The sequence below is a fragment of the Silene latifolia genome, chromosome 8 (assembly GCF_048544455.1).
Source record: "Silene latifolia isolate original U9 population chromosome 8, ASM4854445v1, whole genome shotgun sequence".
NCBI classification, from domain to species: domain Eukaryota; kingdom Viridiplantae; phylum Streptophyta; class Magnoliopsida; order Caryophyllales; family Caryophyllaceae; genus Silene; species Silene latifolia.
The window spans coordinates 13,471,687-13,495,950 of NC_133533.1; the positions used below are offsets into that span (position 1 = coordinate 13,471,687).

General features: G+C 39.3%; 1 protein-coding gene and 1 non-coding gene across 2 annotated transcripts; one reads left to right on the forward strand and one right to left on the reverse strand.

Moving 5' to 3' along the window:
- The first annotated feature begins 21,787 nt into the window (after nucleotides 1–21,787).
- Nucleotides 21,788–23,938, forward strand: LOC141594725 (uncharacterized). The gene has a single exon (XM_074414721.1). It carries the CDS (start codon nucleotides 21,788–21,790, stop codon nucleotides 23,936–23,938), a length of 2,151 nt encoding a protein of 716 aa, XP_074270822.1.
- LOC141598023 (small nucleolar RNA R71) lies at nucleotides 22,160–22,266 on the reverse strand. The gene has a single exon (XR_012523226.1). It is a non-coding gene; the product is annotated as a small nucleolar RNA R71 (small nucleolar RNA).
- Nucleotides 23,939–24,264: the final 326 nt, after the last annotated feature.

Sequence of the window (24,264 nt, forward strand, 5' to 3'; positions counted from 1 at the left end):
GATTATGCAAAAGACAAAGCTAAAAGATAACAGTTCAATGCAAGGCTTAAGCAAAAAGACAGTTTACAGAGCAATTTCATCATTGAAATCAACCGTTCCAACTCAACCTATATGCTAAAATAAACGTGAAATTTTTGAATTTTTTCAATATTTATGAGATTTTTGATTTTTATGAAAATAAACAACAATACATACTGAAATTTAACGTGATAACAGAAATGCAATAAAAAAAATAACATGCAGACACAGATATGGATGCATAACCTCCCCAAACCAAACCGTACAATGCCCCCATTGTACCAAAACATGGAAAGGAAATGCAAACTAAAGAGAAAGAGAGTAAATGCGGAAAACTTACAAGATTGCGCGAATAAGGGACCTCCCTAAACCAGCTAGCAACGTGGGAGGTCACTAATAGCTCAAGTATCGTCACGGGAAGCGAATCCAAGTCAAAAACACTCGATAGCAGTCGAACAGTGGTCGATCGAGTGAACTGGGCGTCTAAAACTGCTCGATCGAGAAGAATAGCAGTCGATCGAGTAGTTCTCTCTTTGCAAGTGCTCGATCGAGTAAAATAATCACTCGATCGAGTGGATTTAGCAACGAAAGTGCTCGATCGAGTACAAAAAGTACTCGATCGAGTGATCCTCAGTGTGTTCCTGCAAAAACGCAATTAAAAACAGCCAGCAAACTAACTAAACAAGCATACTGAGATAGTCTATGGTACGAAGAACATTTATTACAACTGAAATGAAATAAAAATGCAAAATAAAAACTCCGGGTTGCCTCCCGGGTAGCGCTAACTTCAGTCAAGTCCCAGCTCGACCTTCTTTTTTTCGAGGCTCTCTAATTAAGCACAATCAAAACAGCTCAAAGCGCGCAGCATTAAATCATAAATCTGCGCATGTGCTACACAGAAATGTAAGTAGCACCAAAGTATAATGATAAAATAGGAAATTGAAATAATTAAACATTTAAGCCTGATGAATTTTCTACGAGAGCTCCTACATTTACCCACAAAATAGAGGAGCCCAGGAGCAATTGACAATAAAGTGAGATCCCGTTTCAGATTAACGAAATTGAAATGATAAGGACGGTGAAAAATCGTTAAATTATACGACCTACTGGGAAGGGGTAAAGCATTAAAATGCGAAGCATAAGTCAAACGAGGCAATGTACTATTTAAACAAACAATAATTAAACTGTCGTTTACTACCTCAGGTTGGTCGCTCTCAATGACGGAATCATTGACAAAGAAATTTTTTACCTCTTCCGTGCTAGGGGCAATTACCGACTCAGCTGCTTCCTCCTCAGTGGATTTCATCCCGTAAATCGCAGCCTCAAGTGCATCCAACTCGGCTTTGAATAGGGGAGATTCACCGTAACCATTATCATCATCAAACTCGTCATCCAAAACAAACCCACATGACGAATCAATGCTCTCGCTGGCCAATTCAGTCGATCGAGTAGAATTGTTACTCGATCGACCACTTCCTTCCTGATTTTCACTCGATCGAGTGCTTTTAACTGCTCGATCGAACGGTTTTTCTGGAAATTCACTCGATCGACTAATATAAGTCACTCGATTGAGTGATTCTTCCTGTACAGTGCTGAAATCCTCGTGTAAGGCAGTGAAATATGATAGAAACTCGTAATCTGAGTCATAAAAATCATCCTCAGCATTGGGCAACACGGTTTCTTCATGGAAAAAACCGCTCTCAGTAAAGTACACCTCTTCTGGTTGTCAACTATGCGTCTCAGTTGCTAACTGAGCAATTTCAGACTCGAGCTTATCAAATCGCGCAAAAGTGCGTCTATCATCATCTTGCATTTGGAATGCAAGTGTCTCTAACAAAGACTTCAGCTCCGCAAGCTCTTCTTTCTGTATATCAGGAGGATCTTGCTGCGGTGGCCATTGATAGGGTGGATGTGGCGGCACAACTACAGCTGCTTGACTAGCTTGATTACGCTGCTTGAACGCGTAAACTTCATCATTTTCTGCCATGCAAAAGGCTGCATCGTGCTCAGCAGCACCACATCTCCCGCAGTAAATCACCTGATGTGCCATATAATGGAACATAGGTGATGGGTCAAAGGTACTCAAGCCTTCCCTTTGACAATCTTTCACCTAGAACTGTCTAGGTAGAACCTGTAAGGCCTATCAAAACAGCACTAAAGAAAAGATTAGAACGGCCTCAAGGGAAAAATCCCCTGAGGCTAAAAACAGAAAAAATAAAGCAAGTAAATAAATAGTTGCCTCCCCGGCAACGGCGCCAAAATTTGATACGGTCGTTTCTGTACCAAAAATAAAATACCTAGATACTACTAACTGAAGTCAGCGGTAAGTAGGGTCGATCTTCACAGGGAGGCGGTTTACTATCTACTTGTCTATTCTATCTGTCTAATGTCACAGTCTGGGGATTTGAAATGTTTTGACTAGACTAAGAGATTAAAGCAAGAGGGAAAAGAATAAGAGAAAATAAAGGAGAAATACAAGGGTAAATCAGATAAAAGGGAGAAATATGCTAGGAATCGGTCTACCGTGGCAGCTACACTATCGGGTCAACTGAGTCGATTAAATTATTGATAAGAAGAGCGAGGTCGTCACCTTTCGGTCCTTAAACCTACGATTATACCCTTTCGGTCTCTAATCGCCCTAGGGTCTCCCTAACTTAGCTTTCGCCCTAATTAGGTATCACCTATTGTAATTAAGCAAGCCTTCCCTTCCAATCTTTCGATCCAGGTCGGGGGTAACTAAATAAATCGGTCTCCTGCATGGATTCATTCAACCTAATCACAATTATATTGCTTAACACAATTCTTATCGCAAAACTAATCTAATCATGTAAATCCTAACATATTGCTACTACGACTTCCCTAGTCCTAACATATTAAGGGAATTAGCTAAACATAATTAAATAAAGAATATAAATAATAAAGAGAGAAGAAGTAATCATTAAATAAGAGTAAAGGGAGAGATTAAATTACTGAATTAATGACCCGGGAATAAGGAAGAACAAAAGTAACAGTGTATTCGAAATAATCAGAGAGGAGCAGCCCCCTTCAACTGACGTCCTAACTCTCCTATTTATAAGAAAATAGGATTTATTTAACCTAATGACGGAAATAAACTAAAAAGCTCAAGCCCGTAGGGTAAACCACTCGATCGAGTGGTTTAGAACCACTCGATCGAGCAAACTCAGGCTCAAACCGCTCGATCGACCAAATAAAGCGCTCGATCGACTAAACACTAATATGGAACAGTTCGATCGACCAACTAAAGTACTCGATCGACTGATTATTTAACCTAAAACCACTCGATCGACCAGTTAAGTACTCGATCGAGTGAATCTTGACTTCAGCAGCTCATTAATCTCGTTAGTTTGACTTTGACTTGTCCTTTTAGCTCCCGAAATAGCTTCACGCATCCCAAGAAAGCAATAATTCCGCTCCAAATTCACTCTTCCTCCAAATGCATGCAAAACGGACGATAAATGGCTCGATTTCACTACTTTCTGGTTCATTCCTGCAAATAAGACAAAATAATCCAAAGTAGCATATTCGGGGCATTTCGTAGCATAAACTACGATAAATGCATAGAAATACGTGCATAAAATAGGCTAAAAAGACTATATAAAATGCACGTATCAGCAGGTGAAATAGCCTCTTTCTCCCATGATACAGGCACTGTAATACTACGGTTTTATGAGTCTCTGGGTACTCTATCGAGTGGGCCTTACTCTGTCGAGTAAGAGTGTTTTATTTTACGAAATAGTATTCTGCCTGTAGGGTACTCGATCGAGTAGCCTTGGCACTCAATCGAGTAAGGGGTACTCGATCGAGTACGTTACTTACTCGATCGAGTAGGTCGGTTGACGGGTTATGTTTTGACGGGTTTTGTTAATAATGCAGATTAGTATATATAATATGTCGTCATCTTTACTAAACACTTTTATAAACCTAATACACTAAAAAAGGAGATTGAAACTACGTTGTTCTCTTCATCCGCATTATTGGCAAATCCCGGAGCTTGAGAGGTCGGATTTCATTGTTCTATGTGTCTTTGTGATCCTTGCATCAAGGGTAAGTCCTACATACCGATTTTATAGCATTTGGTTGACTTTGTTTAAACCCTAATTTATGGGATTTGGGGTTTTTATGATTTGTTGTGTTAGTAGTAAAGGTATGATGATGTGTATAAGAGGAGGGTTCGTAGAGGAGAGATTTTGAGACAGCTGCTAAGATCGTCTGCATGTGTTTGCATTCTAGGTAGGGTTTCCCTACTCAGTATTAGTCACATGATGTGGATTGGTGATTTGATTATGATTGTTGTTAAAGTATAATGTTGGTTTTGTGACGATTGTTGGATTTTATCATTATTGATTTTTGTTGATTGTATCTGTCTGTGATCTTTGGGGTGCGTCCCTGGCTGAGTGGAGTCGCTTGCGGGAGTGGCTTCACACCCATGGTTCGCCTTATGTGGAACCCGCCACAGAAGGGATGTGCACATTAATGGACTTGGGTTTATCGCTCGATGGAGATGAGCGGGGCTTAGGTGGGAACGGCCGCGGTCCCCCTGGCGGTGTGGAGTACCTGTTGCGATGGGTACTCTGGTAGGGCTACACACTTTAGTGTGTAGTCAGTAATGAGGAGTTAATTATGGAGTTTGGGTTGATGTGACAGTTGAGCTGTTTTGATACTTGTCTTATTGTGGTTGTATTGTGTGATTAGTACTGACCCCGTCTTTGTTTTGTAAAACTGTGGTGATCCATTCAAGGATGGTGAGCATTTGTTGAGCAGGTTTGATTAGAGGCATATGGGCTAGCTGGGATGTGTCACCACGAGCTGATTAGAGTCTTCCGCTGTCGTATTTTAGTAGTTTGAGACATTTGGTTTTGAGAACTTGTATTGTACTTTTATCAGTTTTGTTTTGGAGTTGTAATCACTTAGACTTTATTACTATTTAAATTACGTTTCGTTATTGTCATTTGATTATCATTGCCTTGGGAAACCGAGATGGTGACATTCTTATACCTTAGTGGTACTGGTAAGGCACTTGGAGTATGGGGGTGTCACAAAGTGGTATCATAGCGACGATCCTGAAACCTGTAACCAATGAATCTAATGAACTTAGGGAGTCAATTAAAATGAACCCGGGGTAGAAGTTGTAGGAGCTAATGCAAAGGCTTGGGAGACGTCCTAAAGCCACGAACTTGCCCTACAATTTTGAACCGGTCACATGGGGTACGTGTCAGGGTCGTATGTGTTGTCTATTGGTCTGTATGTGTACATAATGGCATGTGTTGTGAATTGTTGGATGTTGGATGTGGAAAATTGGAGGTATGGACAAAAGTTGAAGGATAAGTGCTTTATATGTTGACTTGAATGAAAAGTATGTTGGATGTTTATAATGTGACATATTGATAACATGAATAGATCGTTTGTTGATTGCATCAAGAGTTGCGTAGAAATGTATGCGTAGTTGTGGATATCTTAGTAAAAGTATAGTAGTTGTATATAATATTAGGAAAGTTAGATGAACATGCGGGTAGTGTATACGAGTCTTCATGACTCAATCGAGTGGGGGGGGGGGGGGGGGGGGGGCACTCGATCGAGTAGGTGAGGTGCTCGATCGAGTGGGTGTGACTCGATTGAGTAGGTAGTTTGATGTTTTTCTAGTCAGAATCGTGTTTTTGGGTACTCGATCGAGTACATAGGGGCACTCGATCGAGTAGGGGCCGCTTGATTGAGTGGCGTGTCAGCTCGGTCGAGTATGTTTATGAGCAGAAGTCTGATTAGGTTCTGGAGTCGAGACACTCGATCGAGTAGGTTGGGCACTCGATCGAGTAGCCTCAACTCGATCGAGTGGGTTTGGTTGCTCGATCGAGTGGGGTCTGTGCAGGTTATATACGTGTTTTGGGTTATAGTATGCGTGTTTATATCCACCTTTTCTTATATAGTTACAAGATGCCGCCAAAGAGAAACGCCCTTTATGCTAGAGCTAAGAGTATGTTAGTTGATGACATAGTAAAGATGTTGGAGCACCAAGATGCTCTCACGGACGCGTTGAAGAGAGTGGGGAAGGATAAGGAGGTTGATCATTCAAAGATTATGAAGGAAAAGTAGATCTATATACTTACATATTCATATATGTTTTAATTTAATTTGTCATAAAATTAATGATTGATCTTATGCATGCAAACATTAAAACAAAATAAGGAAGAAACATTATTCTTACATTGTATTTTCGGTTTATGGGCACAAGAGAGATCACCTTTCTCTCTTGTTCTCGTGCTTTCCTTTAATGGAAGAACTAAGATCCAAGTGTAGGATCTCTCCCAAAGCTTAATACCCAAGGCTTACTCTTAATTAAAATTAATATTATAAGAACTAGTACAATATTAATTTTGTAGAAAAATGACCCAAAAATATTTTATAACACTTAATATTTTCGGTTTATGGGAGAGGAAGAAGGAAGCTTATTATCTCTCTAGAATTCTTATTTTAGATGAGTGAATGAATTAGTGAACCAACAATTACTTTATTGTGTAATTAGGTAAAAATATAAGAGAAAAACCAAAGAGGTTTTCCTCTTGAAAACCGGATGGAGGAAGAGGGTGGAGGGAGCCAATGCATGCACTTGTTGCTCTTCACAATAAACAATAGGGTTGCATGGCTAGATTAGTAGGTAATCATTATTCCCTCCACTAATATAATCAACATATAATTAGCTTAATCCTCCTCTAAAAATCGGTCCATATGGATAATATGGAATCCATTTTATTTTTGTCAATTGTCAATATGTCACATGTCATATGTTGCATAAATTTGTTGTGCATTTTTAACATATTAAAAATCAACGTATTATTAAAAATACGTCACATACAAAAATCGACTTAGTAATTCATAATTACTTGTACCAAAATATTTTACCAATTTATAAATCGTATTTATAATAATTCATTCAAATTTAATTGTTTCCTTAAACAATAATTTCATATGAGTAATGATACAATTCGATTACTCAGACCGTATCTCATTTAATCACATTTCAATGTGATACCTAAATTTTACTTCCAAAATCGCCCGTCAATTTTCAAGTAGTTTAATTAACTCGTAACATTATACGATTAATTAAATGATCAATTAAGAGTGTTGCCCTATAGGTATGACCTAGGGGATCAACTGATCACCACCGTCGCACGACAGTAATGTCAAACTCTAGTCAGCCAATCATTACTGATATATGTTGACCATTGATGATAAAAAATTACTTCCCAATTGTATTCTTTATAATGAGATTTAAACATGTGATCATTATGATCAACAGTCGTGATCGCATTATTGTCGGAGGACACATATTCCAACAATCTCCCACTTGTCCTCGACAAGTGTGCGTCACCAATTCTCTTGTCCTATTACTATCTCCCACTCAATGCAAGTTGTCTTTCAGGTCGTACTTGCAAGTGATCATATCGAGAGTGGTTTCCTCGATCTGGAGAATAACTGATTGACCGGACTTATCCATCATAGATACCTTCCGAGCGTGGCCACGCATTTCCAGTTCATTACTCCTCGAGTGTCCCTGAGATATTGTTATAACCCTGACTAGGGGTGGACAATTCCTATCGCACTCATTCCCTTCAACTAGCCACAGCCATCATAACCCAAAATATGCCCATTTGACCCCATTTACGAAGGTCGTAGTAACACAAATCAAAGTTAATCTGAAACTGTGCCATCTTAGGTGAACAGTCTTTAGTCAAAAGAATCGACTCATTCGAATACTATAGTAGCTCTCGCCACGACCAGGCTATATAAATTTGCCAGAACTCTATAAGCGGTCATTAGGCCCGACAAAATGTTCCTAACAGTCTGCCTATGTGATCGACTAGTCATCTCACATGACTCTATGGCACTTGAACTTGCCATCAATCGCATCACACTCTAGTCACTTCGAGACGTCACCTCATACAAGTGACTATGGGCAAATACAATGTTAATCCGTGTTCACTTTAATGGGGTTCAATTGTCTCCACAACCCGTTTGGATATAACAAAGTACAAGGTGAGTTAATAATAACTCAAACGACAAATGTCGACATCACACTCGGGTAGTCAATATCATATTACAACCTTGTGATGTATATCGTAAGTGTAAACACTTATTGATTGCAATAGAAGTTTAACATGCCATGTGTCCATGTGTTCAAACTTCTTACACTTGCAATTTCCTTTACATTCATGTTCTCTCTCATAGCATGAATCTTACCAAGTACGCACCAAGGTTCCCGACCTTGGTTTCGGTTCTTTAACTTGAAAGAACTTCCTTATCGATTATCACATAACGACCGAATTTGTGATGAATGATATAACTTGTACTGATCAAGTACCCCATACACACACAATGCACTAGGTATATGTTTTGTAGAGTCTTACAACAATTTGACCAGATGATTAGCCTAGCACTTCTCACAAGTCCTAGCATAGTGAGGAAAGATTAGTTTTGAGTAACTTATTCTCTAACTAAGTATCTTTCCTAAACTTCTTATTTCTCTTTCTAGGCTTGAAAGATTTAGGATTCTCATAAATCCTTACATGTGCTCGGATTTTCATTAATATGCGCAACCTCTTGACACATATAAGAGCATTCTGACAAACACCGAAATCGCTCATCGGATTCTACTCGAGAATTCATGACGTTTCTATTGTGGCTTATCAATGAATCATCATGCTCTTATGCATATGATTCATTATTTGGACATGTGCATGATTATTCTAATGGCGGAAATATTAGTAACTTTTAATCATGACATCAACTATATTTAGGTTCAAGGAACGACCATGACTGCTAATGGCAATTCCATTTCATTTAGATGAATAACCTATGTTTCTGTTGATTCGATGTGTATCTCCCAATACTTATCCAACATCCCTTGATGTAATTGGATTCATCATAGTCCATTTTCATCCAGAATTGAAAACTCAAATGCTTCTTTATGAAAGAAGGTGTTAGCTCGTCATTCTTTAATGAGTGGTGAGTTGTAAATATTCAAAGGATGATAGCTCCCACTAAATTCCATGTCTTCACATGATAATTTCCTAACTCCCACTCAATTCCACATATTTCGAAATTGACTTCTCAATCGAAACTTTTCAAGAATTGAAATATAAATTGCATTGCCAAGTTATTAAGATAAAACCATATATGTTCCCATCATATCCCTTCAAAATACCAATTTCGAAGAGGTCTTATTTTAACCTTACGTAACGAGATTTTAAATCTCTAACACACTCATGTCATAATGATGTATAGCAATGTCATTATTCAAATATAAATAATATCTAAAACACGTCCTTCGAAATACCCTTTCGGAAGGAGGTTTAACCATTTCATAATGAGGTTAAGCAATGACATTTGCGTGGTTAAAACTTGGTCATTGAAGATATCGGTATATCAATCTTTGCAACTCGATCATAACTTAGTATGTTACTATGATTCATTTAGGCTCTTAAGTAAATCTCAAGGTTGAAATTATTGGTCAAAATTTTCATAAACTTAGTCAAAAACTTGTTAAGACTTTACATTAGTCATTTTTCTTCCAAAACTTTCTTTTGGTCTCCTCGTGTAGTTATCTTGAGAATATACTCTTATGATTACTTCACTTGGTCTCTTTAGTCATATAGAACTAACTTGAGACCATAGATCTCATCTATTCGGTATACTATGTAAATAGATATACCTTCATTCAAATCATTCTCTCTTGCGTAGATCTTCATTTACACTAGTACACAATTTTATCTTGCCTTGTGTGTTGTTGTGTCCTCATTTTTCTCCCACTCTATCTTTAGAATAAATACACTATAGATTCAAAGATAGCATATGAGACACAAATAATGATGTTGAATTTAAAGGAGAACTATCTCATAGATTGACTAATAGTTTTAGATTTCATATATGTACTTGGTGATTGACATACCTTTAAGAGAGTTCATAGACTCAACACCACTTTATAAATGATCATACACAAGCCTTAAGCATGTGGACATATAATGAATCCCGTCATTATAGTTGTCTATTAGATCACTTAAAGTTATATGTTTCTAAGAACAAGCATTTAAACATGAATTTTAGAACAAAAGGATAAAATGATAAAACGGGTGACTTGGGTTGCAAACCAAGTCACCATTATCCAAAATACAACCCATTATCCAAGATACCTTTCCATGTCGAACACGGAAACTTAAGGTTCTAAAATCCAAAACATAATTTTAAAATAAGACAATGAAAAGCAAAGCTCCATGAAAGCTATCCCTAGCTTCTTGATGGTTTCTCATGCTTGCTTTTCCTTTCCCTTGTCTTTGCTTGGTGGAGGCCCTATTTACAATAAAAAGGGAGATACATTATCACAACTTTGCATCATAATACCATAGTTGAACTAGAAACATAAAAGAAGGATAGTCATTTACCTACTGGAGTAATCTTTCCAGCCTTAATATCACCAAGGTATTTGCCTATTTGGAACAATTTCTTTTCCAATGTCCCATACCATTACAATAATGGCATTTATCAAGAGGACCCTTCTTGATCTTTGAAGTGCTAGCTTCATTAGGCTTAGCTTTGGTGAAAGTGGGAGCTTGCTTCTTACCCTTCCTTGCATTCTTTTTGAACTTCCCCTTACTCTTAGTGCTTATGTTAAGCACATCTTTTGGAGGGTTCACATTTAACCCCATGTCCCTCTCGGCTTGCACAAGTAACTTGTGCAATTATTCAAGAGACACATCCTTGTCTTGCATGTTAAAATTCACCCGAAATTGAACATACGCTTTCACTTTGGACAAGGAGTGTAGAATCCTATCTACAATGAGTTCTTTGGGGATTTCAACTTTTTGAATCTTCAAGGTCTCGACAAGCTCCAGGAGTTTGAGTACATGAGGGCTAACCTTTTGGCCCTCTTTGAAGTCGAGATCAAAGAATGCCGCGGCCGCCTCATATTGGACGATCCGCGGAGTTTGTAAAAACATTGTCACAAGCTTGGAGTAAATCTCATTAGCATTGCCCATTTTAAAGGCTCTCCTTTGGAGGTCCGCCTCCATCGCAAATATCAAGACATTTTTCATTGCGGCGGACTCCTTTTGGTAAGCCTCATATGCTTCCCTAGTGGCGGCGGTCGACCTAGTAGTAGGTTCGGGTGGAGAGGCCTCGGTAAGGTAACGAAGCTTGTCGTCACCTTGGGCGGCTAATTTGAGTTGGGCATCCCAATCGGAGAAATTTGACCCATTCTTTTCAAGTTTACATCGATCCATGAAGGATCGGAGCCATGATGAACTAGCGAGAGGCGTGGCGTTAGGGGTTGGTGTTGCCATTTGTTATGAGAAAAAGAAGTGGTCTACAAAACAAAATAGAAGGAGTAAAACAAATGTCGTTTTAATAATAATACTCGTAAAAATGTATGATTTAAACAAGTTTTATGCATTTTTCTAGTGACCTCTACCCAACTAGATAAATGATTCCAAGACCCAAATTCATATCAACTTAGGCACGGGGTAGCCGATGAAACCTTTATCAATATAACTCGGTGGATTCACCTTTTAATCGATTCTACTTTTAGAACTCTTGGTTGATAAAATTACTCTAATGCTTATCTATAGCCCAAAACACATCAACAAGGGCACGGGGTAGCCGATGAAACCCTTATCAATAACTTTTGTTGAGTTCAATCCAAATTTCGAATAAATGTGTCCATTATCCAAACCCACATTAACTTAGGCACGGGGTAGCCGATGAAACCCTCATCAACATGAATTCGGTGGATAGACATTTATCACCCACTTCCCCTATGTAACAAGGTTTGTACCCCGGGGTAGCCGAGTGCACTCCCTCGCGAAATAGGTTTTCATGGTTTCTACTATTTGGTAAGGCTATGTCTCAATTAATTGTTTTAGCGAGAGGTCATGTCAATTTATTATCTATCACGTTTTAGGTGAACTAAAGCGGTGAACTACGATAATTCGAATTGACACGGTCGATAAACTCGATAAAAGAAAATGCATGTTTTAGTTATGGCGATTTAGCGATGCATGCGACATAAAATAAAATGCAAGCATAAAAATAAATAAATCCTAGTATGGCCTTTCCTAAAATAGAAAAACTATTTAACTATTACATATTCGGAAACCAACTCCATTGGTCCCTTGAACTTTGGTTGTGGCACGCATCTCGAGGTAACACCGTCTTTATGTATCGCCATCTTGAAGAAATCCGTCTTTGGGAACTCCGAGCTGAGATAAATTAAATTACATAGCAAATTACATAATTTCCTATTATACATTTGTAACTAAAATAAAATAAATCTATTAAATTACAAAACGGTGATACGAGATCACAATAAAATTACAACCGAATCGATATTCCCATACATTTCGGGAAATACCAATTAAAATCTAAGGTCATACTAAGTAAAATTACATAATTCAAAAATTACATAAATTAAAATTATGACAATCATAAAGAAAAATGCAGCATTATAATATGTATGAACATGCCCAATTTTAAGCTAAATCGCCTTTAATTAGCCAATATCGTATATTACTCAGTTTTTACGGATTTGCGTGATTTCAACATTTTACAATCACAAAAATTACATAAATTCATATTTATGCATAAGTTAATTACCCTAACCTCTTAGGACTCAAAATTTAGTCTTCACTAATAATTTGACCATAATGAACTCATATTTATAAAATTGTTCACTAATGGACTAAAAATTACAAAAATAAGCTATAAACTTCAAATAAATCACAAAATTTTAAATAAATTTGAAATTTGAAATTTAAACTCATGAACATTCTGGAAAAATACCATGACACTCATAATGTTCAAAACTTAGGTTAAAAATTTCGAAATTTTTCCGGAAAAACAATGTTGCGGTTTATCGGTTTTAACTAAAAATAATCATAAAAACATGTGAAAAATTATATACATTAACTTTTCAATTTTAGATCTGAAAAAGATATTAAAATTCAACATTGGACGTTTTTCCTTAGTCATAGATTATGTTTTATTAATTTTTCACTAATAATGTCACTATTTATGCTATTTTTCTTCAAAAATCCATAAATCATGCAAAAAGACTTCACTATAGCCTATTATTTTACACACACTTTGTAAAATTGCATGTGATAACATACTAAATTCCTATGACCAGATTCGAAATTTATTTCATATTAACCTATTTTTCACCTAAATCCGAATTTAATAATGAAAAATCCATTTTTCGAGCATAACAAGTCCAAAAATTATGAAAATTTACAGGTTATCTCAAAATAATATATGTGACAACATATCCAAAAATCACTGGAAAATTCGAAGTATAGCTAATTTTAGACCGAAAATGACATTTTTACTCATAAAATCATATTTAAATGCCATTATTGTATTATATGAACAATAAAAATCCGTAAATTTAACCAAAATATCCTAAAACATTTTAGGACCAGAAATTTTAACATGCATGAATTAATTTCGTGAGATATCATAATAACACAAATTTTTCAAGTTTTATATGTTAATCTTTATAACTCGGAAAAACTTTTAACGGATTTGCATGCAAACAACCATGGCTCTTGATACCGATTGAAGGAAAAGTAGATCTATATACTTACATATTCATATATGTTTTAATTTAATTTGTCATAAAATTAATGATTGATCTTATACATGCAAACATTAAAACAAAATAAGGAAGAAACATTATTCTTACATTGTATTTTCGGTTTATGGGCACAAGAGAGATCACCTTTCTCTCTTGTTCTTGTGCTTTCCTTTAATGGAAGAACTAAGATCCAAGTGTAGGATCTCTCCCAAAGCTTAATACCCAAGGCTTACTCTTAATTAAAATTAATATTATAAGAACTAGTACAATATTAATTTTGTAGAAAAATGACCCAAAAATATTTTATAACACTTAATATTTTCGGTTTATGGGAGAGGAAGAAGGAAGCTTATTATCTCTCTAGAATTCTTATTTTAGATGAGTGAATGAATTAGTGAACCAACAATTACTTTATTGTGTAATTAGGTAAAAATATAAGAGAAAAACCAAAGAGGTTTTCCTCTTGAAAACCGGATGGAGGAAGAGGGTGGAGGGAGCCAATGCATGCACTTGTTGCTCTTCACAATAAACAATAGGGTTGCATGGCTAGATTAGTAGGTAATCATTATGCCCTCCACTAATATAATCAACATATAATTAGCTTAATCCTCCTCTAAAAATCGGTCCATATGGATTGTGGACAGCGGGCCGCCCACGGGGGCGCTTGGTGAGGAGCGAAAACAAGCGTTTGCATTTTGTATGGAGTCGCCACCAATTTTTATGGAAAATTGGAACCGTTCGAATACCTCATGTCATGTCAAGACATAAAGTAGTGACATGAACACTAAGCAATCGTTACCCTTAGCATTCTATGTCTAGAATGACTCTCGTGGATGCCAATGAACACGGGTGCTCACGGAGATCTGGAGTAAGGGGTGAGGGTACGTATTAGGAAGCTCTTTTGATCGAACACCTAATCCCGCCCGCCTCGATATCGGCCTCTACTAATGATTAGGGAAGTTATTTATACTCGATATATTGTCGGCTATATGCATGCAATGCAACATCCAAGTTTTAATCCTAGCATGTGAGAATTAACTAAGTCGGTTGACAAGTAATTTATCATGCAATTGGGTCGAAATAGGATTTAATATTGATTTACATGTGAAAACATACAAACAATAAAAGCAATACAATAATGATAAATTACAATAATGGAAATTACAATAATTACATTGGAATAGGCGATTTATGTCGAAAATACCTTTAAAACGGATGATTTGAGAGAAAGAAATAAAAGAATAAAAGGAAGATTAACGAACAAATCAGAAGGTGATAATACGATTAGTAGTTAGTTAATACGTAAACTAATTAAACTATGTCAAGGCGAAACGGAGTTCGAGAGACGAGCTCGGCCAGAACAACAAGCAAAGAGAGTCGTCGTCCTTTGAATAGGCGCGTGAGACGCCGTGTCATTCTTTGGTCCATTCTAGTTTGTGAAGCCGTATTTGCGAGCCGTTAATACAATTTGGTGAATTTAATGATTGATTGATAATTTTACTCGGATGAAAGTGATTAGCATGTTATTTAACATATGAATGGGTCATAAAAACAGTAAAACATGAATGAGACGGATGCAAACGGATTAATTACGTGAATGAATGATTAATTAGTGACATGGATATTAATGAGTCCTCTATTGAAATTAATTAACTAGCCTAAACATGATGAATTAATAACAAATTAATGATGAGCATGTGAATAAACAGATGAAAACTATATCAAAGACGAATCCCAGAAACTCAATATGAACAAATTGAATCTCTATAACCCGGAATTGATTTAATGACGAAAACCCGCAAATATTGGATTACTTGGGATTTAAGTCGGATTTATGATGAATGAAACATATTAATGAATGATGAATTATATACAACATACATGTGAATTATTAAACTATCATGTGATCGAAGAATTAATCAAACAAGCAAAATAGATAAAAGCAAAACGAAATTTACAGAGGACGAAGAAGAAGAAAAGAAGCAGGAACTGCGGCAGCCTCACGAAGAGGCGCAGCAGGAACTGCACTCCTTCGAAGAGGCGCAGCAGTTGCTGCGTCTTTTCTCGACTGTCAGTTTACTGAAAATCCGTAAAAAGGGTTTTAAAGACGGTTTTAGAAATCGGTTTTAATGGTATCTTCGACGTAAACCTTACAATTGTGATTACAATAATTAAAATACAATAAATAAAAGAGAGATTTACACCCTCAGACTTACATGTTGACGAAACGAGAAGGACTAAGATATTGATTAGTGATGCTCGACGCGAATGTAAAGAAAGTGCCCTCGTAAGAGGAAAACGATTAAGTTAAATTGATTGATTGTGTAGTTGGTCAAATTGGTCGGTCATGCAACAGAGAGGCTGGTACCCGGAAGGATCCGAGCTTACGTGGTCGAAATTTCAAGCACGTAGGCGCCAATAAGTAAGAACATAGTCTAGAATGCAAAGGGAGAAGAGAAGGGCGGACACTCGCGTGAGAAATATGAGGAGCGAAGGCTCCTATTTATACTAATCACGTGAAGAAATTAGGGTTTCGGAGACTCTTTGGAAGTGAATCTCGGAAAGATATGAAAAAGATACGTGAAACATGCAGAGAAGGGCCTGGGAAGAGGCGCAACAGCCACTGCGTCTCTTGGAAGAGGCGCAGCACCTGCTGCGTCTATTCCCAGGAGGTTTCCTCCTGCTGAAGAAAGATTTCCGCGTTTGAGTTATGGTAGGACGGAAATAATCCGATCTTCCTTAATATCTAATATGAATATTACGGGATATTATTTGCTAAAAGATAAAACTTGTAAAATATGGAATAGAAATATCCGGAACATTCCAGAACATTCCGACTCGGGATTTAACAGTTATCAAAAAATGGAGACGGTTGACCCGGACTCCAATGTACTCTAATTATCGCCAAAACGACCGTATCAGGACGTAGATGACAATTGTGAGGTCGACATTAATATTTGAGCAATCACTTGACGATAATCTTACGAACTGTCACAAATCGTTCCGCGTATCAAACATGCGGCCCAATCATCACCGGGTGGTTTGCGGGAGGTGCGGGGTGAGGTATCTCAGAGCCCCCACTTTGACCGAGGCTTGGACAAGGCGAAAGTCAAAGTATAGCCATCAGTCAATCGAAGATTACAACCTGATGACTATGGCGACGCGAGGCGCTCAAGGGGTCTCGAACCAAGGACCTGTCGTCGGGAACATTTTAGAGTCTGTCGACTATCGGGAGGGTCGTTTAAAGTCCATTAGACTACGTAAGGAAGCTCGACCATAAGAAGAGACCATACCGAGATACCCCTGGGTGAAACGGATCAAGACGCTTCGGCAAAACTCTTTGGTCTGAAGATAACTTGGTGTCTGAAGGCATTAGGGGTCACAGGGATTCTGAAGAAATCTCTTAATACTTCTGAAGGCTAACTCTGAAGGCTACCTCTCTCTGAAGGACAACTCTCTCTAAAGGGAAGGCTGAAGGATACTTCTCTCTAAAGGACTGAAAGAGGACTATCTGAAAAGGGGTATCTGAAGATTAAGGTAAGTTTCTGAAAGATATGAAGGCTTTGATTTGGGAACTTCTGGAGAACGGCACCCTGGTCGAACTCCGCGGGGAAACAAGAAATATTGAAAAGCAGCAGGACGTCGGTAGAAACTGCTGGGGAATATACTGACGACTAGGAACATCTTGATCGTCATGGGAGAAATCTTGAGTGAGCAGTACTGCAAAATACTACTGCGTTGGATATAAGGAATTTTGAGCAATACTCAAAATATCGCTTGCTACGGATAAAAGGATCCGAGCAATACTCAAAAAATATCTTTGCTACTACTGGATAAAAAGATCTCGGGCAATCTTTGCAAAATCTTGTTGCGCGGATAAAAGGATCTCGAGCAATATCTTGCAAAATATCTTCTTTGCTACTGGATAAAATGAATTTTGATATGCAACAGTTCGCCGCTGGCTGATGAAATTCGGGCCGGAACGAAAGAAAATCATCGAAACGGACCAAAAGAATATAACAGCGTCAAGGAAGAAGCGCACCAAAGATGGGCCCACAAATAACGAACTCATAACGAATATTTGAAAATCCGTATGGAGGGAACACAAGGAAGAGGCGCAGCAAGAGCTGCGTCTCTTGGAAGAGGCGCAGCGCCTGCTGCGTCTTTTCCCCAAATTGGCTTTCCTGCGTAAAAACGCGAAATCAGAAGGGATTGTATTCATTATTTCGAAACACAAATCTTGCAATTTCTCTCTCAAATCTTCACCATTTCCGTCGAGGTTTGATCCAAAAGCTTGCACTAAACATGACTAATCGAGGTATGTATTCCAATCTTGCATTAATCATCTACATTTGTTGAATTTTGAGCCGCGAGATTTAGGGTTTTCGACCCTTTTGATCGAAAATTTGGGGCTTTTCCCCCAAACGGATTTGCCATGCCAAATTGGTGTTAGAAACGGATAGTAGGCAATGTTAGGAACATAACCATGTGTTTGCTTCGAATGTTTGTCGAGTTTTGAACTCTTGAGTGAAATTTGAGACGGTTTTACAGCTAAACCGTAAATTGCTTCGAAAATAGCCTTAGGAATGCCCATTTGCGATGAAATTTGATATTTGGAATCCTTGGATGATGGGTAAACTTTCCACCATCTCGGAATTTTGGTTTGTAACAACTTTTTCGGGACACCTTTCTAGGGCATAATCGTCGTTATAGCGGAATGCTGCCGAAATTTCAACTTGAACCCGGAACTAGGCTTCGGCTTGGACTTGACTTGACCCAATTTATCACATGAGTGATTGGGTTGGCGGGAATATGGCCAAAGATGGCATGGAAAGGGCATTTTCAGGGCTTTGAAGGCTCGAAAACTCCTTAACAAAGGCTTGTCGTCATGTGACGCGGCCGGAATTTACTTTAACGTTGCAGGTGATGATGCTTCTACTTCCGGGAGGACTCCCATGGAGATAGACGCCACTACTGTTGAGGAGGCTTTAGAGCAGGCCTTCACCGCTGCGGTGATGGCTGCTGAGTTTCACGAGGAGAAGGCCGTCGAGGAGGAGGAGATCCCGAGACGAGCCAACGTTGGGCGAGAGGGTCGCCAGCTGAGGGGAGCTCCTGCGTGGGCCGAGACCTGGGAGAGTAGGCACCTTGTGTGGGCTGCAGAGGGTCACCTGTCCTACAGGACGGTGAAGAGCTTGGTAAATAGGAATTCACTACTCACTACCTGTCCTCTTTCATTCTTTTTGTCTAAATTTCTTTCAAATTTCAGCCAAAACTAAAGATAGCTTTGTTTCAAATCATTATAGGAGGCCGGGAACATCAGGTCGTTCTCGGGTTACACGACAGCGATGAAGCACTACGAGCGGCTGTCGGCGGAGGAGAGGGCCATGATCGAGCGTGGAGCGTTCGGTCCTCTGGTTCAGGTCTGGAGGGATATCGTGAAGAGGAAGTTGCGGGCTAACCTTAGCCTGGTCCGCGCTTTCTTGGACCGATTCTGGGATACGACTTCCACGTTTCACCTGCCTTTCGGTGAGGTGGGAGTCACTCTGGAGGATTACGGCATGATCTCTGGTCTGCCGTGTGGGACCGAGGAGATGGTGTGGCCGGAGACTGCCATGAGGGCGGACTTGGCTGAGGCGAGGAAATTGATCGGCTGGAATTTGTCGCCAAAGGTCATTGCGGTCTTAGGGTTTGGTACCCGACTTACGTTCGAGACTACTTTGCGGGAAGACCCCGCGCCGGTGACGATCGAGGGGAGGGAGACGGCTCCTCCTCCTTGCACAAACCGAGCAGGGCTCGCCCGTGGCTTTGGTGGTTTCGTCTTCGATTTACCTCGAGACAAGGGCGAGAGGTCATCGACGAAGCTTCTTCCCTTTCTTTCGACCCGAGTTCCCTAGGGCGTTGGGACCGTGGTCATCTGCTTGGTTTTGCGGTCCTCATCCGCTTCATGAGGGCCATGGTTCGTCCAGAGCTGATGGAGAAGGGGACTTCTCCAGGTGCTGTCGGACCTGGACTACTGTTGGGGGTATGAACCTTCCTCTTTTAGACTAATGCAAATTCCTTTCTTCATCGAATTACGAAAGATCATCATTGATTATTCTGTTTTACAGGCGTGGGTGTACTCCTACTTCCCGAGTCTCGCGCCTAAGAGGACGGAGCCACTGGAGAAGGCCTATCCCGTGGTGAGGGATTGGGTGATGTGCCGGACGAAGAGCAATCGTTCTTCTCACAATGTCTACTGATAACTATGTTATCACCCTACATTTTTGGCCTTAAACCCTTCACTTTGTCTTCATTTTGTTACGCTCTTTAGCTAATTTAGCCTAGTCCATAGCCGATTTTGCACTTATTCATTTTGTATATGGCGTTGCTTAATTTCAATATTATTTCACACTTTTTTAGGAGAACGTGAGAGGCGATATAGGGACGGGACCTTTTTGCAAGAAGCGAAGCGGAAATCGAGAACCGTCTTGAGATTTTCCCAACTTCCATGGGTGTTCAGACTCCAGGGCGGTGTTCCCACCTCTATCCGGTGCTCAAAATTGGCCTAGTGGGTGTTCAGAGTTCCATCCGGTGTTCCCACCTCTATCCGGTGTTCCCAAGGGCGGCCGGCGTTCCCAACACCGGATAGAGGTCTTTTGGGCTTTTCTTTGATTTTCGACCTTTGTAATTCCGTTAATGGACCCTTTGGTATATATACCCAACCCTATTTTCAGAAAAACATAACATTCCATACTAGATTTTGGATCAAAAAGTGAGTTGGTAGAGAAATTGTTTTGGGGAAGAAGTTGGAACATTGTTCTTCATCTTTTTCAATTATTCAATCCAATCATCTTTGTTGCCTTATAATTGTTGGTATATTTCCTTTGTCACTTCTTATTTCCTCTTGTTTTTAGTTGTTGATTTCATTTTCCTTTGTTTATGTCTCTTCTATTTTTGAATATTTGTTTTGATTGAAGTTAAAGTTACCCTCTTTTGTCTAATTTCATATTGATTAAAACTTGATTAGTTTGTTATCATCTTATTGTTGTCAATTGCATGCTTAGTAGTAGTAATCAACTAATTATCATGTTCATGGTTAAAGTTCCCTCCTTTATTTGTAGTCTTGCTAAAATAGTCATGATTAGTGAGTAGTACCCTTGCTAGGGTGCGATTGGGCACTTACATGAATGATTAACATGTTTGATTCCATTTAAATAGTCATTAAGGGGAAATTGGTGGGGTTTACCTTAGGATTCGTTTTGTTAATGTTGTAATTTGGGAATTTGGTTGATTGATGACCCTTGTCCACCAATGGAAATTGGTTAGGTCCTAAGTTGACCCCCCATTTACATCCTTGGCCTATTTGGGTTGAACCCGGGAGGGAGAGCCTAAAGAGGGTGCCTTTGGGAACCGGTTTGACCTTCACCTTTGGGAAAAGGGTTGGGAAGGCCGGGAATTTATCGTATGCTTAATGACTCCTAGCATTAGTCGACTACCTTGGGGATGGCGCGCGTTCCTAGGGTCTTAGAGTATTGTATAGGAGAGTCCGAGTCATGAGCCCGGGAGGGAGTTGAGTCGGTAGGTCTAGTGTCCTATTGTGAGCCCGGGAGGGATTCAATAGGCGAATTAGAGGCGTTTTCCCCCGCCTTGTTTACCCAAGATGACTTATTGCCGGAATTATCATGATAATCATGAATGTTTGTAGCCTAATCGTGCCTTAGTCCTTTTATATCTTGAGTAGCACATCTTTCCTTTTAGTTTTCTCTTTGAATTTAGTTGTTGCTTATTTAGTTTAATTTGCTAGTCATTTAGTGTAGCCTACTTAGTTAATTTACCAATCAACCCTTTTTCTTGACTTAGCTAAACCTAAGAATTTAGACAATTAGTAATCACCCTTGCTCCTTGTGGTTCGACCTCGACTACCCTACTACATTAGTTGAGTTAATTTTTTTGATTGGGGGAGTGCGACAAACCTCACTATCAAAATGGCGCCGTTGCCGGGGAGCATTGACTTGATATTAATTGTTTTGTTCTAGTTTAGACTAAGTTATTGTCACTTTTGCACACCTTGGTGTGCCATCTATCTTGCTAATCTATTCACTTGAGTGTGTAGTGGTTTTTAAGAATTCATTTGAAAATCCGGAAAGTACAACAATGGGTGAACCGGTTCCGATTAGGGACTACATGGCCCCAAAGCATATTGTGAATTCTAGTGTTCAAAGGCCTAGGATTCAAGCCAACAATTTTGAAATTAAGAATGCTTTGCTTAACCTAGTGCAAGATAACCAATTTTGGGGAGGTCCCTTGGAGAACCCTAATGACCATCTCAATGATTTTCTTGACAATTGTGACATGTATAAGATGAATGGGGTATCCGATGATGCGGTCCGTCTAAGGTTGTTCCCTAGATCACTAAGGGGAGCGGCCAAGGATTGGCTAAAGAATTGTGATCCCGACTCTTTCAAGACTTGGGATGAGCTCTCCACGGCCTTCTTGAAAAAATACTTTCCTCCTTCAAGAACGGCTAAGGTAAAGAGTGAGTTGCAAGGGTTCACTCAAGAGGAAGATGAAACTTTGTACGAGGCTTGGGAGAGGTACAAGAAACTACAACGGTTATGCCCTCACCATGGCATATCCGAGCCCGAGTTGATCAATAATTTCTACAAGGGTTTGGCACAAGACCTAAGGCTAATTCTTGATTCGGGTTCGGGTAAGGGAGCCTTAGATATCTTGGGTCACAAGGCGGCAAAGGAGTTGATAGAAGAGATGGCCTCAAGGACAATGGATTGGAATGATGAAATACAAACAAGAAAGGGTAATGGTAAAGACTCTAATACGGTGCTCAATGTGGAAGTGAAGAGTATGCTTGGGGACCTCACTCAACAAGTAGAATTATTGAACTCCAACAAGCCCTCTAACTTCAACATGAGGCAAGTGTTATCTTGTGAACTTTGTAGTGATGAAGGACATACCCCAATTAATTGTCCTTTGATCCAAAATTTTCAAGTCCAACAAAGTCAACAACCATCTTGGGAGCAAGCCTTTGAGCAATTGGTGATTGCCAACCAAAAATCCGGTTCCAAACTTGACAACCACATTACATTTCAAAGTCGTGTTAATGATGAGATTAGAGCTTCTCAAAGGGCCACGGAAACTCATGTTGCTCAAATTTCACAACAATTGAGTCAAATGGCTCAAAATTCGGGCAAGTTTCCGGGTAACTCGGTGAAGCCAAAGCAAATGAATGCGGTATTCTTGAGAAGTGGAAGGCAATTAGAGGAGGTTGTGAAGACTCCAAGGTGGAAAAGGAAGAGGGTTTCTAGTGGATCAATGAAAGAGCAACCGATTGAAGTTGAAGTTGAAGTGGAGAAATCAAAAGAAGTAGAAATGGTAGACCCACCAAAGGAAGATGAACTGATTCCATCAAAAGTCAAAGAACCTACTCCACCTCTAAGGGAGTATGTTGAACCAATTCCCTTTCCACAAAGGCTTGCAAGGCCAAGGCTTGAGAAGAAATATGAGAAGTTCATTGATATTTTGAAGAGTATGAATGTCACCATACCATTCCTTGACATGATCATCGAAATCCCTAACTATGGAAAGTTTCTAAAGGAACTTGTGACTATGAAGAGAAAGAGTGAAGGGGTACAATCCGTTAACCTCTCTAGGGAGTGTAGTGCAATCCTCACTAGCAAACTTCCTAGCAAACTTGAAGACCCGGGAAGCTTTTCTATTCCTTGTTCTATCCAAGGGGTGAAGATAAAGAGAGCTTTGTGTGACTTGGGAGCTAGTGTTAGCTTAATGCCTCTTTCCTTGTTTAAGAAGTTACACTTGGAAGACTTGAAGCCTTCAAAGATCTCCTTACAACTAGCCGATCGTTCGGTTAAGTATCCCTTGGGTGTGATTGAAGATGTTCCTTTGAAGGTTGGAAAACTTGTGATCCCATGCGACTTCTTTGTCATGGACATGCCCGAAGATAGCCATGTGCCAATCATTTTGGGTAGGCCTTGCTTGGCCACGGGAGGTGCTATGATAGATGTTAAGAGTGGAAAACTCTCACTCCAAGTAGGTAATGAGAAGATTGAGTTTGAACTCAACAATTCCATGAAGTCTCCTCCTATGGGCAACTCTTGTTGTAGGGTGGATAAGGTGGAAGAATTGGATGAACCTAATTTAGAGCCTTCATTTTTGGACCCATTGGAAGCTTGCTCAACAAATGAAAAGGGAAATGAAGGTGATCTTATGTTGAGAGTTGATGTGAAAGAAGTTTTGGGTGAATATAATTCAATCTCATCATCAATTTGAGTGACTAGTGAAACCCGTGAGAGTCGGTCTTTGGTCTCCTTTTGGTCAAAGGTTTGATATGGAGTTGAATCTTGCGTGTGTCGTGTCATTCTTGGGAGTATAGCGAAGTACTTCCCCTTTCCCGCCTAGAACTTGTTTCTTAGGCACCCCGTGTTGTCAATGTTGGCTACTTGAGCTAGAATTAGGGAGTTGACACCTTGGTAAGACCCGGAGACGACATCCTCCACTCATGACTTTTTGTTCGGTATTTGAAAACAAAACGGCCGCTTAGATGAGGAAAGCGGTTTGACTTTTTGGAGATGCATCTTATGTGCTATTATGTGCTT